This window comes from Salminus brasiliensis, chromosome 8, assembly GCF_030463535.1.
Source record: "Salminus brasiliensis chromosome 8, fSalBra1.hap2, whole genome shotgun sequence".
Lineage (NCBI taxonomy): Eukaryota > Metazoa > Chordata > Actinopteri > Characiformes > Bryconidae > Salminus > Salminus brasiliensis.
Genome location: NC_132885.1, coordinates 17,577,548 through 17,593,266, shown reverse-complemented (window position 1 = coordinate 17,593,266; position 15,719 = coordinate 17,577,548). Strand labels below are relative to the sequence as shown.

Genomic DNA, 15,719 nt, shown 5'->3' with positions numbered 1-15,719 from the left:
TAAACTACACCCAGCTATGGCTGTATCTGCATTTTGTCCTGATATGTGACAAATAAATCTGTAAACCTAAACAAAGGCTGTCATATGTACTAACATGTCTATTATAACAAAAAAATGCAGTGCATGTGGTTCATATATTGGGTGTAATAGACACACACACAAACAAACAAAACCACTCACCCGATATGATTGGTCCTTAATGAAATTTCCAGCTCTCGCAAGACCTGGGTGGACTCCTGCACCCTCCGTCGGAATTTCTGCATACGGGATAAAAGAAGAGAATGTGAGAACAGAGGAATGGAAATGAGGGAACACAGGAATGAAAGCTTCACCACAGTTCTCCTGTGGTTTGGGGCTTCTAAATCAGAGGTGTGTCACTAGTGACGTACTGCCAAGCTTGCAGAAGAATGATCTCATTCCATCTTAGATGAAGGAAAATAAACAGTGCAGGGATATGAAGAGGTACATATCACAGTCTGCATGTGCTGTGGTAAAATCCCTGTGTCTTTATAGAAAGTTCATTACTGACTACAGAAACACAGTTCCACTCGGTTGGCAAATTTGCTAACAACCATGACCAACAACATTCAAGCACTGAACAGAAGGAAAAGCTGTATTTACTTTGGCAAGCGACAAACTGTGATCCTCAAACACCAAAATCCAAAATAACCAAAACCAGTTACAATACTGGATAATTTTATTATATTAAATTTAAACCCAGGCCACTAGGAGCTACTGGAAAATATGGATGCAAGGCTAAAAAGGCTACTAGAGTGAAGGGCCGACCGGCAGAAGCAGCTCCCAGCTGGAGAAGGGACAACTAAAGGAAGCTGAAGGAAGCCCACGAGGTGAGCGGGTGCTAGGCTAACCCAGCTGACTGGCTACAATCTTTTCAGCTAGCTGACTGTACAACATGTCGGTCGGACACTGAGAGGGCAGAAACACTATCCAGTAAGACTTTTGAATAATAATACACATTAATTTGTTGTTGTTTGTGCTCCGCTAGGCTAGACTAGGCTATGCCATGTGGCTAATGCGAACTGTGGCTTTGCCATTAAACAGAGGAGCTTTTCTTCTTTTATTTCTTTCAACCATAAAAGGAAAAGCAGTGTGTTTCCTTCTGAAATACCAGGGTTGTAAATAGGCTTGTAAAACCATATTTGAACATTTTCGGTCCTAAAAGTCATACATACTATTTATCAATCAAAAAACAAGTCTGAAATCCCACATAAATGCATTCTGTGGCACCTTGTAACACTGTAATAACATTCAGAAGCCAAACGGGGGAGTGTCTCTCTGTCTCAGTGATGACAAAACTGGCTCACAAGTTGCACAAAGACATTAATCAAATATCTGTTGGATGGATGAGCAGTCTTATCGGTGGCTGTTGTTGTTCAGAGGCGGCTCCCTCTGACTTGCGTAATCCTGTCATCTCGTTTAAGTGGAAGCCCGTTTTCTCGGAGCCTCTCTGCTCCCAGGCTAAACTGTGGACCCATTCTTGTCCTATGTGCTGTTTCCACGGTTACAGTCCCTATGCACAAGCCCTGTGACCCAATCTTGTGTCAGGTGAAATGCATGTGAACAAACTCCGCCAACACAACACGCCAGACTGGAGGGTCTGAGGGGGCTCGATCTTCTTGTGGAGGACGTGCTAATAACAATGGAGCTGGAACTGGAAACTGAGTGACAGGCCAGGCATGAATAATCAATCACTGATTCAAACGGAGCAAAAGGTTGACGTCAATGAGTGAAATCATTGCATCAGCAGGTGAGATAGAGAGTCTGTATTAGAGCCACATAAGAGTGGTTAAGTCCAGCTGGAATCCTGAAAATGAAAGCATAGGAAAGACAGATATACACAGATAGGAGTGTGAGATACTGAACAAACAGTTCTCAGGAAAAGAGCAGAAGCTGCGAGAAAGACTGAGAACGGAGAGAGCACACGGAGACTGCATGCTTCATTACAAAGCAGTCAGCTCCGCCATTTCCCGCGTGGGTGGGTTTGGCCCATGTGGAGATGAGAAGCAGAGGGCTTTCAGAAGGGAGGAGCCCAAAACAAGTGTGTGTGTGTGAGTGTGTATAGTGGGAAACCCACTAATAACAAAAACTGCATCATTAGCACTTTGCACATATAGAAACAATTCAGGTTGTTCGCTTTCAATTAGCATCTAATTCTTCAGTTCATCACGGCCTAGTCAAGGCTTTGCTGATCTTGCACCAGGGCTCAACCGATATGAATGTTTCGCTGGCCGACACCAATTTTAGGGCAGTAAAACCAGAGACATTATAAATGAGAACATTGGCCACTGGGTGAAACATGTAAATGTAGTTCTCTTAGTGCTCAACATGACGTCTGTTTACGGATGAAGTCCCGCACTTCGGCAAAAAGAGCCAATCAGCTTGCTTGTGCTAGTTATGCCGCAAATTGAGGAGGATCAACGTGCTAGTGGGCTAGTAGCCAGTTTCCAGTGTTTTCATACAGCTGGTAGCCTTGTGTGACTGAAAAAAACTGCAGAAACTAACTTCACAAGTTTTAAAGAGACTGAAAAACTGTACACATGCAGTTGTTGACAAGCTGAAGGATACAGAATCTGCAAGACAACATCTAAAGTGAACAGAGCATGTGGACTAACAGTGGAGTTATATAACAGCATTTTACATTAATATGACTTGGGTTATGCAGCGTTATGTAGTTCTTACAAGAGGTCTCCTACAGCTCCACCAAAATGACATAATGGTGTAGCAGTGTTGCTACCCCACAGTGGCAATGACAGAGGTGCTATTCTCTCAATTACAAGCCGGTGTACCATTAAAATAATTTAATTAATTAATAACAATTTAAAGCTCTTATTTAAACTAAAATTGTTGCATAATTTTTTTTAATAGCACAATGGAAAAAGACATTAAAATAAAGTTATGTCCGTTAGCTCCTTTTATAAAAAACATATAGCAGTTCTTTGCTGTTATAACATGCTTATTCTCACACTTATCATGACTGTATTGTGTTATGATTCACCAGTTCCCAGAAAATTTCAGCTAGGGATCATGTGCAAAGGGAAGATGGTGGATTAACGGGAAAAACTGAGAAGTTCTGGTCAGAAAAGCTAATCTGTTTTTGTGTTTTAGTTTAGTTATGCGAGTAAATAAGCCACGTTTTTTTGTACATGATTCTAGAGAAAAGCCACAGCCTGCATGCAGTGTCATCACATCCTATTTACTGGGAATTTCATGGCATATATAATGCACATTCCATTATAAGAATGACACAAAGCCTGTACATTAGTGGTAGAAGTGACTCAGTAACATATGGGCTTCAAGTGTGAAAAGGGCTATACATATGAGCAGGTAGAGCTTCACATTGGAATCTCCAGTGGCAAAAGGTTTTCTGAGCGATGCCATAGAAGAAGCACTTTTGGTTCCATGTAGAACTATGTTTGTAATGGAGATGTGCAGAGACTGTGAAGAACATTTTAAAGGTCTAAAGGATCTTCGCTTGATGCACAGCTTCTTCTTCACACTCACATCTCTATTGCAAACATGGTTCCTCATGGAACCAAATGTTTTCTTTTTCTATGGCATCGCTAATTATAAGGAACTCGCTTGACAGAACTGAACAGAACTGTTTTGTGCAACAAAAGTAAAAAAATAAATGTTGTAAGCTTGTGTGTGTAAGTAAGAGAAATACAGGCTCTTCACGCTTCTCTAAGCATTCCCAGCTGTGCGTGCATGCGAGAGAGGGAGAGAGGGAGAGAGAGAGAAAGAGAAAGAGGAGGGGGTCTCTGGAGGGGTCATCCTGGATACTGGAAACAAATCAATGGCTCAGACATTCTTCAGGACCTTCTGGAATGGGCTTCTTCCTGCTAGTAGCTGATTGGCTTAGGGGGCCGTGTGGAATGTATCCTATGCAAAGCTGGGAGAAGGCCCTGTGCAGCTCTCCAAGCTCAACTTTACACAAAGTACTGGTTGTTCAGCAGGGAAGAAAAGCGGGTGAGCAAGAATGTAAAACCATAACTCTCTCCCTCTCTGTTCCTTCTTTCTTTTTAATCGGGTGCCTCTCACCTCTCTATCTCCCTACCGTTTGTGTCCCTGACAGTTGACTGTGCCTCTACTTTCTTCTCCTAACTTGGCCTTTCATGCATATACATGAAGGGGCATTGATGACCGTAGGCATCTGCATGGGATTTTGGTCTACGCAAAGTGTCAACAGTCCAGCAACATGCATTAACCGTGATCCAAACAGTTTGCGTTCAATCTCTGAAACTCCTCAGGTGGGTTTATTTTATGGCTTTGTATTGATGAAATAATTTCCATTTACATTTAGGTAATCTTCTATGTCTAATGATGGCCACACACAGTGATCTTCAAGTTGCATGGTCTGTTCTCTGCTTTACTGGCTACTCCATTCCCCCATGTCCTCTCCCTACTTTCTTCCTCTCGCTCTTCCTTCCTGCTCCCTCTCATTTTGTTCTCTTTCTCTCCTGGTTTTGGGAAGGGCCATGAGATCTCCAGTTAGAGTGTGTAATACCCAGGAGGAGGGGTCTGTGTATGAGACGACTGGGTGTTTTCTCAGAACCTCACATTTACTACTGCCACATTTTAATGGCCCTTTTACACTCGGAGGGGAGAACAAACCTCAAAATCATTCGCAAAATAAGAGTTTATGTAGAGAGAACTGTATACCACATCATGACAGACTGCTTTAATAAGAGCAAGGGGTAGAGTGTAGCTTAGAGGATTGTGTTAGATAAACAGCCTCCAGCACATGGGGCTAAATCCTGTAGCCATGACAGCATTAAGTGTTAACAGCCCTGGAGTTAACCCTTCCTCAAGTTTCTGCTCAACTTTGGTTCAACAAAGCTGTTTTTGACTGAACTCTTAAACTCTGCTTTTGGTCCTTTTTTTGGTGTCTCACCATTTCCCCACCTTCCCTGCCTCCTTTTTTTACTGGTCTTTCTTATGCGTGCCTCATACTATTACATCCACAGTGAAGACCAGCGAGCATACGCTAGTTTCTCTATATCCAAGCTAATCAGCATTCTGAATCTATAATACAATCACAGAAGATCTGGCCAGGGTAAGATGCCATTCTCTATTCCATATACAGACATTACACCGTGCTTGTTCCTGTCCTCCTGGCGTTGTTGTGTGGTGGGTGATCGAGTTATCTGGAGCCATTCTGTAGGTCTGCTGTCTGTGTGTCTCTGCTAACTTGTTTATCCCAGCCAGGCCCATCCCTCAGACACAATCCTGGCAATTCACCAACAAGCCGGATGATATTCTCCCAAAACAGCAGAAGGCTGATGCCATGGAGCTACTCTGGGGTCAGGGTCTATCTCTGGGGTGGGACAGCCATGAAGGTCAGGACATAAAGTGCCACAGCAAATCACAACTTACCTTCCTGGTAACTGCGGGATCCAGATAACTCTTCAACTTCTGGATGTATGTGTGAGGAGGGTTCTTAACTTGGAATCTTTCCTGAGAGAGAAAGAAAGTGTTATGAGTGGACACTGTATCCTGATTTTTGTATTTTGTTTACCAACCAACAGACAAGCAACTCAACTTATTAGATACTAATTAGTTACCTTTTCTGTTATAGGAGTCATACCAGACAATATTTGCATTTTATTTTGTCCCTGAGGTTCCCTGAGGTTCCAACACAATCTTTTAGAATTAGACGTTACTCAGTCTTTAAGATTGGTATATGTAAATAACATCAGTTCTGATCAGGTGCAGTGAATTGAGGCTCAAAAAGAAGCCTTCAAAAAGCAGTCCAGCCTAAAACACTCTTAAAAGGTAAAAAAGTGTGAATAGGCGGAGCTAAACTGCTGTAGACTGAACAGGTGCATATAGTCACTGTCAGGCAAAAACCTTGCCTCCAAAATGGCAACTTTTCAGAGGAATAAAAACCTTCTTAATTTTATTATAACAACAACAAAAGACCCACTGTTGATCAATTCATGGCCCAGAAGTATGTGACCACAGGACATGAATTTAGGAGGCTGGGGTTGAGCACCAGTGGTCGCATTTGACCTTTAATTTTTTTTTTATTGTAAAAGTGTAAAAATTTTATTCAAACTAATTTGAGCATTTCTATTGGTCGTGAATTTAGACAGTGTAAAGGGCAACTGCCATATTCAAAATATGTTAAAAAGTGAAAATCAGCAAAAATGGAGATTAAGGTAAGGTTTTTGTGAAAGAGATAATATATATTTGTATGTAAACATTTTGTTTTTGCACCTTAGCTTTCATATATAGACTGCATGAGTGACTGACGAGTGAACACAATGTTTTGATAACACAATGTTTATACACAACATTAAACTCATTTATTTAAAAAAACACATAAAGACACATTTCTAAAACACAACAGCTGAACATCTGTGCTGTTCAGCCACTACTGATCTGACTATATGGGCTAGAGGGGTATAAAGCCCCCCAGCACTGAGTTGTGAAGCAGTGGAACTGTGCTCCCTGGAATGATGGTGCTCCATCCAATATTTTTAGGGTGAGTTGGGGATGAAGTGGGGATCATCCAACATCCTGACCTCACTAATGCTCTTGTTGCTGAATGCAATCAAATCCTCACAGCAATGCTCTAAAATCTAGTAAAAAGCCTTCCCTGGTAAGTGGAGACGGTTACTCCAACAAAAGCAGGATCATCCTTTATAATACTCTTGATTTCAAAAGGAACAATAAATGAGCAGCTGTCCCAATACTTTTGTCCATACAGTGTATCTGCAGCCTCTTCTATTGACTCTAACAGGCAGTGTCGCACACAGCTGGTGTGAGAACCTCACAGTTACAGTCAAGCTATATTAAAGGCAGCTGCTGTTGACACACTAACCCTGTGCTGAAGAGCAGAGCCTGATAAAAGCATTATGATGTGGAGCTGAGTGAGTGAAGGGCTGGGCTCAGTACATGGTAGGTGAGAGGGCCTGAAGCATGTGAAGTGGACGATCATGTGGATCAGTGGAGTGGACAGGATGTGACTGGCTGCTTTTTTAAGAGCACCTGAAACAGTAAGCTCACTGCATATCAGACTCCACTTCCCTTTCGTTACAGCGGTGTTTGTACTGCAGTAGCTGGACAATGATTTATGAGATCCTTTGCGGAGAAACAGCTTTTGCTGACCTTCTCTTCTACTGGTGTAACAGATCACGGATTATTATATAACCCCCCCCCCACACACACACCCACACACACATACACACCACCACAGTTCAGAATGCATGTGAACCTGTGGATTAATTGCCAAAGTTTAACCATAACAAAGTGTGGAATACCGTTTTAGTGCCGCTGTTACTTTTTACAGTAATATTAATTCCCTCACTCTGGATACAGAGCTGCACACAGTCTAAGAAGCTGTCTGTCACATGAGCCAGAAGGCAACAGGTCTAAATAAAAGTCACTATGGCAAACAAACAAACAGATTAAGTCAAAATAAAAGTCACTAATACAAACGAAGAGTGTCGAAATACAAGTCACTAATGCAAATGAACAAACAGATCATGTCAGTTAGTCACTAATAGAAACAAAAAAAAACAAGCAGTGTCAAAATAAAAGTCACTAATACAACTGAACAAACAAGTCATGTCAAATTAAGTCATTAATATAAACAGACTTTTAAAATAAAAGTCACTTATACAAATGAACAAACGGAACATGTCAAAATAAAAGTCACTAATAATAAGAGCAAACTTAGTCATTTCAAAAACAAGTCACCAAATGAAAAATCAGACTGTATCAAAATAAAAGTCACTAATACAAACAAAGCAGTAAAAAAAATAAAAAAGCTAAAAGCTAAACTAAAAGCTTAAATTACTGTCTTACATTTTTCTGTCTTTTTCATTTTTGGTGATTGGAAAAATGATCCAATCTATGACTCAAAATTCATGACCCATTGTGAGTTTTGTGATACTTTACATCAATACTATCTATCCTTTACATAATGTTAGCACTTCCTGATGAGAGGACCTATAGAAAATGTCTTAAATTACTGGTAATAAAATCTCTTTATATTAACATTTATGAAAAGTTAACCTATTCCTTCTCCTCCTCACTGATTTGTGGCTGATTGAGGCAATATGTCTGTGCCATATTTCTTACATGGTCAAAACACATTTATGCCCTCTAATACTGCCATCTCATCTCTCAACCCATGTCACATAAACACATACAAAAACACACACTCACGCCTATCCTGACCACATGGGCCAGCAGATTGTAGGTCACACATGCTGTTTTAAATTCTTCAAATGGAGATTAGTTGAGGTTTAGATCATGCTGCAATCACAGGCAATACTCGGACTAAGCTTGCCAATGTAGAAATTGATAACACCAGTTTCTCTGGAACAGCTCCCACAGCCAAACACAAAGACAATACTACAAATACTCTAAAGCAAAAAAGCTCATTTACATACAACACACACACAACCAGAAAAGTCTGGCCTTAAGTCAACAGTCAACAGCTCTGTTATCGTTCTGTCTAGGGTGTTTGATTGAATTTAGATGTTGAGGAGTGGTGTGGAGTGAGGAGTGGTTGTTCGTGATCCTGAATGGCAATGATAATGTCAAACTGTAAATTTCACAGAGGCTCAAACATTCCACTACACTGTGATCATGGAACTACTCTCCAGCTGCCTCATGAAAACAGAGCTGCATGACCAAGCGTTTTAACAACAATTCTCCTACATCTACATCTATTTACATTTTACCCTGTTCTGAGAATTTCAACTCTAATCTATGGATAAACCATTTTCTCTCTCTATGTGTGGCCTTGGTGAAGGCCACTCCACAGATAGCTGTAGCAGGTTTAGTACACAATAACAGGAAAAGGGACAGTCCTCAGGAACAATCTGAGCCAAGCCTGCCTGAGGCTGGCCAATGTATTGCTCCATTAATGTAAAAGGTCTTATGGAATATAGAGATATTCTTAGCATTAGCTGGTCATGCTCTGCTTAGTGATGTAAAAACCATGCGAAACATACATGGAGACATAGCTTTTACACAATAGTCAAAGTGATGACAGACACCTAGTCTAAATGCCTATGACATATATTGCTTATTACACTTTATTGTTCAGTTTTGCATTTTGTGCATTTTGGTCTACCACAGACCATGCCAGAAGCGTCTGTGTTAGTCAACATGGCAAATTGTGCAAATGTCAATAACTGGACTGTGAGAACTGTACAGTTGCTCATCCAGCAGCAGCGTAGTGATATGCTTTTAATATCTGAGAATGCCAACAAGGCATCCAGTCAAGGTCAAACAGTGGATTACTTGAGCAGGAGTGGGAACTACGTAGACAACTGTCTCCTTACATACAACAAAGCTAAATGCATTGCAGAATTATTGGTTAATCATCATTGTGGCACTAAGAGAGAGCCTCTTGCCTGTTCTCACTGTGTTGTGAGCATTCTGACCAATCAGAATTTCAAGTGTGTGATTGAGTGAGTGTGTTGAGGAATCACCCAGTGGTTTAATGCTGTGATGTAATCTGATACCACTCATAACCCCTGTCTGATGACACATATTATATTGCCAGGGTCTTGCCAAAACACAGCCTTCCTATCAATTTTCCAAAATATTTTTATAATATAATGATAGAATCAGCATATCTAGCACCATAATTACAGTACCAGCATTGTGCCCAGCCCTACTCTGCTACTAACACCTGTATTCTGTGCTTGCATCCAGGTGGTCTGGAAGAAAGAAAAAGTTAAATCATGGTAAGCTGCTTACCTGGTCACATATGAGCTCCCATTTCTTCTCGTTGTCGTACTGCCGAAGTAGCCGGGCTTTGTCTGGGGGCAAGTTCATGGAATTCTGTAGAGACACAGAAAGACAATAAGCATAGAGACGGGCTATAGAGTACAGTCAAATAAGTGCAATGAGAATGGGTTTATCCTAATCCATCACAGACTCCCACCGCTTCATAAAGGTCACAGAGGTGATACAGGGTGATAGGAGCAATGAGGCCCAGGTAGAAGAGGGGCTAAAACAGGGTAGAGATGTGAGGGTGAAGTTATGTAACTGGACGTACTGAGTATTGAGTCTCACTGTCCTGATCTTTTCTTAATAAAGCACACACACAGCACACACACACCACACACAGATTCAGTACACTTTTCCAGGCTTTGTGTGTTTGCAAAAGTACAATATGTATGAATATGTTTGGTTACCTGAATTTGCAGACTATAAATGGCATAAAGTCACTCAACAGCAATGTGAACAACTAGTGGAGAGCCTGCAACAGCCTAAACAGCAATATTTATATTTGGAATTTAGGGGAAATGTTGTCCAGGGTTTATAAAATATATGCCAATGTTAATTTCCCTTAAACACATTGCCTATAAATAGTAAAACCAGAGAAACTGATAATGTAGGGTGTTCTCTTATGCTGTATGAGCTGTATGTCAGTGCCATTTTTGATGCATACATATATTTGGAAATATTGCTCAAATTTAATTATAAACATTTTTATCATCTGATTATTTATATGGTTCTGATTTAACTGAAATTATTAACTATTTGTCAGGGTATGACTCTTTCGTATGACCAATACACCCTTCAGTCCCAAGAGTTTTTTCTCTTTTTGACAATGTGAATCTGGCAGCTGTCACTATGACCGAGGATCAGCAGCCAGAGCCAGAGAGAGCACAACTGTCCCTGCTCTCTCTGGGAGGTAGATGGCTCTCTCTCTCTCACCCCATATCAAATCAGTGTTCCTAGCCAGCATCAGAGCTGGGCACCGGGCACTTGCCTCAGAGTGTGTTGGTTACCTGGTGATGTTGCATTGGTGGCAGTTTGAAAAGAGGCGGTGGCGGCTGGTAAATGTGTCAGAGGAGGCATTTGCCAGTCCTCAACCTCCCAGTGTTGGGAGCCTTACATGCTTAATTGGCTGTTTAAAACTGGGGAAATTATTTTTTTATTATTATTTAATTATTTCTTTTATCCCTTAACATTTTACATATTGTGCTGCAATAAATCCAATTACACTTAAGGACTAATTACTAAAAATACTTTATTATGAAACTAGTAGTTGGTCAGTGATACAGTACTGATGATTTTTCCAAGTAGAATTTGTTCACTCTAGATAACTAAACCTGTCTGCATTTTAGCCACATGCCCTGAGGGCCACACCCTCAGGAGCATTCAACATCAACCTGAAAAGTAGGAGCTACTGCAGCACCCCCAGAACCTCCACTTTGCCTGCCCTTAAGTGATAAACATGTGAGACAATGACTCCTTTTCCTCAACAGACTCTAATTCTGCTTCTGGTCTCATTCAGCACTATTAAAATGTCAGAGGTTTTGATTAGTGCAGTGAGATAAAAAATATATATTTTTCCTTTTTATCAAGTACCGTGTACACACTAACACACCAGGACGAGTCTTTCCACATCTTTTCTGTAATTTATTAAGACCCACATTTTCCACTTATTTTAACAGCAATGGTTTTGCACATGGGCGGTTGGCAACCAAAGCCTAACTGTTGGATTTTTTTTACCCCTTATTTGCATCAAGATAACATATCGGTCCCATATGCAGCTGCTTTGTGTTGGAGTGCTTGGACTGTAGCAGTGCATCCACACGTGTTAGCTCAAACTCCCAGCGTGAAGAAAACAAGCACTCCTTCCCTTTCCGCTCTTACACAACCCCTGTCCTTTTTCCTCCTGCCCTACTTTTACACATCTGTACTGTGGAACTCCCCAAAAACAGTGGAGTCAACATCAACATTTGGCTCCAGACCCCTTTCCCCTGCCTTTCCTCCTCTCCCTCTCTCTGGCTCTCCCTACTTCTCCCATGCTCCCTTGTCTCTCTCTTTTTGTACTCCACCCTTCAGTGGATTAGGTAAGGCTGAAACAATTATGTGTAATCAAACCATCCCACCCTAACACACAGCCCACTTTAACTGATATGTACGCAAACACCATAAAATAGAATCCCTAAATTTAGCTGCTTTTAAGTACAGGTATTATTCTGTCTAACCCCCCCACCCCCAACACAAACAGTCTGACACTGTAGCTTACATCTTTATGTGGAAAAAAATGTAGTAGGGATTTTATTATCATCTGTTGGTGTGTTTTCAGCTGTGAAACTCTTGTTTGTTTGCCCTCTACAGTCTTCCAGAGTGGTGTTTAATGCGCAAGAGATGGGACCAGTAAAGTGTTCAGGATGTTGTCTTTTCCAGCCTCATCAAAAGGGCACAGTTGGAGAAAAGGGGCGCAAAGCTTTTCAACAGGAGTGGTCATCCTTATCGGATCCAGACTATATCAACAGCACACATGGGGATAGTGAATTCATGTGCTGCTTTTAAAATGGGTCCGTCATTAAAAAAGAAGTACGGATTGGAAACAAATGCTGGGATAAGTGTTAAATTAAAAAAACGATTTGCCTTACTTTTGACTGTAAACATTCTAGAGGACGGAACAATCAGAAATAACCAGGGGCAAAGGACAAAATGTCCTTATATTCAACATATATGCCTCTTAAAACACAAGTAGATGGGCAAAAACACAAAGCCAGCCACAGACAGCCACAAAATAAGTTCTTACACATGTCAGAAAACAATCTGAAATCCAAAATGTAATGCAATGTGAATCACTATAGCAGTATAAAATAGCGTCCACAAATCTTTACAGCCTGTAGACACTTAACTACAGATTAAAAGGACCTCTGCTTTATGTAAACATCTGCTGCAAGAAGCAATTCATGTAAGAGCAGTTATAGCGACCAATTCAGTATTCAGTATTATTTTAATAATGACGTTCAATCTATGAACCAATTTGTTCAGTTTCTGCTTTATTAAATCAAACTGGTAGACAGTAATCAAAAGTTCAAAAGTTATTTGGACATTTTGTAAAGTGCACCGATGGTATCAAATGCCTGTTATTTCAAAATTATAATGGTACTGAATAACACTGATTTTCTAATTACAGTGAAGGTGCCAAGGGGTGGGATTTATTAGGCATCAACAGCCAATTCTTTAAGTTGATGTGTTAAAAGTGGTAATACCACAATGTTGCAATAATGTTATATCACAATATTTAAAAATATTTTCATGATATCACAATTATATTTGCATTGCATTTGTCTACAGATCCCTCCTGTCTTTGTATATTCTGTATTGTGTGTATATTTTGTGTGTATTTTGTATTTATTGAATATAATTTTTATATAACTTTATTTTAATATGGTTAGTATGTATATAGTTTTGTCCTCCTGTAGAGCATAAACCTGAGCCTCAACACAAGCATTTCAATGCATTAATGTCCTGACATGTTGTGCAAATGACAAATAAACCTGAAACTTGAGACTTGAACTTGAAACTATTTGCAATATTCTGTCATCAATGAAAAATTCACTTGTATCAGATTTGAAAAACTATCCAAATACTGTCCCATCCTAAGCACAGTCATTTTTATTGACTTTTAAGGACTAATTCCGCTCTCTGAAATGAAACATCAAGTTGGTCAATGTTCTTTAAGCACTCACAATATCAACAATATACTCATAAAAGCATACATTTTGCATACAATTCAATAAAATATTGTCATATTTGGTCACCCCTAGTCTGAGGCAGGGAAACTAAGCAAGCTTAAGGCTCTGAGCCACTTTGACAAGGGTCAAATTGTGATGGCTAAACCACTGGGTCAGAGTTTCCCCGAAAAGACAGGTCTTGCAGGGTGTTCCCGGGTTCAGTGGTTAGTACCTACCAAAAGTGCTCCAAGGAAGGACTGAGTCATGGGTGCTCAAGGCTCACTGATGGTTTTGAGAGTGACGGCTAGCAGGTCTGATCCCACAGAAGAGCTAACTGAAGCACAAAGCGCTGGCTGTATCTTGTGTCTTGTGTTTTCATGTCTCAGAGCTGTTCTGGTGGAACATGGGGGACCGACACAATATGAGGCAGGTGGTTTTAAATGTTGTGGCTGATCGGTGTAGATTTTAGTGGAGATGATGGTGGGACTGCAGGTATATGAACCCTAAAGATTCCAGACAGCAATACATACATACATACACACATGCACCACCTCACCCCACCAGTGATGTGAGATAGCAGATTGTATTCTGGGGCAGTAAATTATGCCTGCCCTATTATTAGTCCAGTGAGAAAAACATTCAGACAGATAGCCGACGCGTGACCGGCCAAGTTAAATAGGATGTGAGGCAACCACAACCTGTCCAAACATCTGTAAGTACCCAGGACAGTAACCCAAGCCCAAGCATCTGCTTAAAGGACACGTTGATATTAAGCAGTTTTAACGAAACTGAATAGTCAGACCTTGTAGGCCACTTGTTATGATTGGAGAGCAGAACAGATATTGAGCAGTACAATGTACTTTGCAGATGTATGGGAGTCTAAATGTCCACTACCTTAAAAGATGAGTTTTGGGGGAAATACAGGAGGCTTAGAGTGAATCTGATAGTAGCTCAGTAGTTAAATGGTGAATTGAATTTAAAAAGTATAATAAATCATGAGGAAAGAAGCAGAAGGAGCTCATATGGAACATAGAAAAGGGGCATGGGGTGGGGAGGGGGGGTAGACTAAGAAAGAGAAGGAAAAATGAGAAGGAAAAAATGAGAGCTAGTGCAGTAAAAATAAACGCAAACCACTCCTTACTCACTGTAGCCCTCTTAATCATCCAAGTCCCTGCGTTTCATACACACTTACTTTACATAGGATAGTAATAAATAACAGATAAACCTGCATAGAAATTCCACTAGAAGAAACAGTGTGAAAACACAGCACAATCCAAAAGCTCTGTTGGGTAAAGCAACTTATAAAGCCACTGGACGTCTAGCAGAACTCTGCTTTACCTGTGCTTTAATTGGCTCCCAGTGGTCAGCGCCAACCAAGCCTAAACTCTCCCCGCCTACAAATTATATCATTCTTGCTAAACATAGCACTAAATACAGCCCAGGGAAAACTGCACAGGAGCTCAGAAAGGGCAAATAAATAGAAAAAGGTTCTGGAGAATAGTGTAGTCACTTTGCTGTTCGAGATGGAGTTAAGCAAGTTTCCACAAGCCTCTTTTATACAAATGGGCAATAAATTCAATGCTGACTAGCACTCTATGGGTGCATTTGTGATTCATAGCCTCTTTAAAGATTGAGCAACGCAGTAAGGACCAAAATCATCTGGAAACACTGCGAAAGAGTTGGAAAATATGGTTTAAGAAGGACAGCAAGCGACGAACAGTTTCCTAGAGGGTTTCTACTAAACCGCTCAAAGGAACCTGGACTTTTTAATTCAATCTCTAACAGTGCACACAGAGCTCTTAGCTATTAGGCTGAATCAAAAGACTAACCTGGTATCAAAGCTTACACTCATGCACTTTCAAAAACAACGGACATAAGTATTGGGACACCTGCTGAGTCATTGTTTCTTCTGAATTCAAACGTATAAAAAAGGAGTTTGTCCTGCTTTTGTCGGAGTACCTGTCTCTACTCAAGTATGGGATGGAGCACCACCATTCCAGAAAACAAAGTTCTACTGCTCCATGGCAGGGTGCCAGTAGGTTCCTGTTTATCTGCTCCAGAGAGTCCTATTCAATTGGCAATACTTCCGACAAGTTGTGTGTGTGCGTTGGCACATCTGTGTCAGCAATGTGGTGCACCTCAAAGTAGCTGAGTGCATTCATTGGAAGGGGTGTCCACAAACATTTGCACATTTAGTGTCCTTGACAGAGATACTTATTGCCATGGGCACACACACAA

General features: G+C 40.7%; 1 protein-coding gene across 9 annotated transcripts in view; it reads right to left on the bottom strand.

Annotated features, from left to right (window-relative positions):
- fmnl2a (formin-like 2a) overlaps window positions 1-15,719 on the bottom strand; it is a 68,799-nt gene that overhangs the window by 31,427 nt on the left and 21,653 nt on the right. For all 9 annotated transcript variants that reach the window (XR_011980021.1, XR_011980022.1, XM_072685882.1 and 6 more), the window contains exons 2-4: window positions 9,742-9,825; window positions 5,395-5,475; window positions 181-257 (exon numbers count right to left, since the gene is read on the bottom strand). Coding sequence is in view for 7 of the 9 variants with exons in the window: in XM_072685882.1 (XP_072541983.1) it covers window positions 181-257; window positions 5,395-5,475; window positions 9,742-9,825 (242 nt within the window). In the remaining 2 variants the exon portion in view is untranslated. The remainder of the gene's footprint in view (window positions 1-180; window positions 258-5,394; window positions 5,476-9,741; window positions 9,826-15,719) is intronic.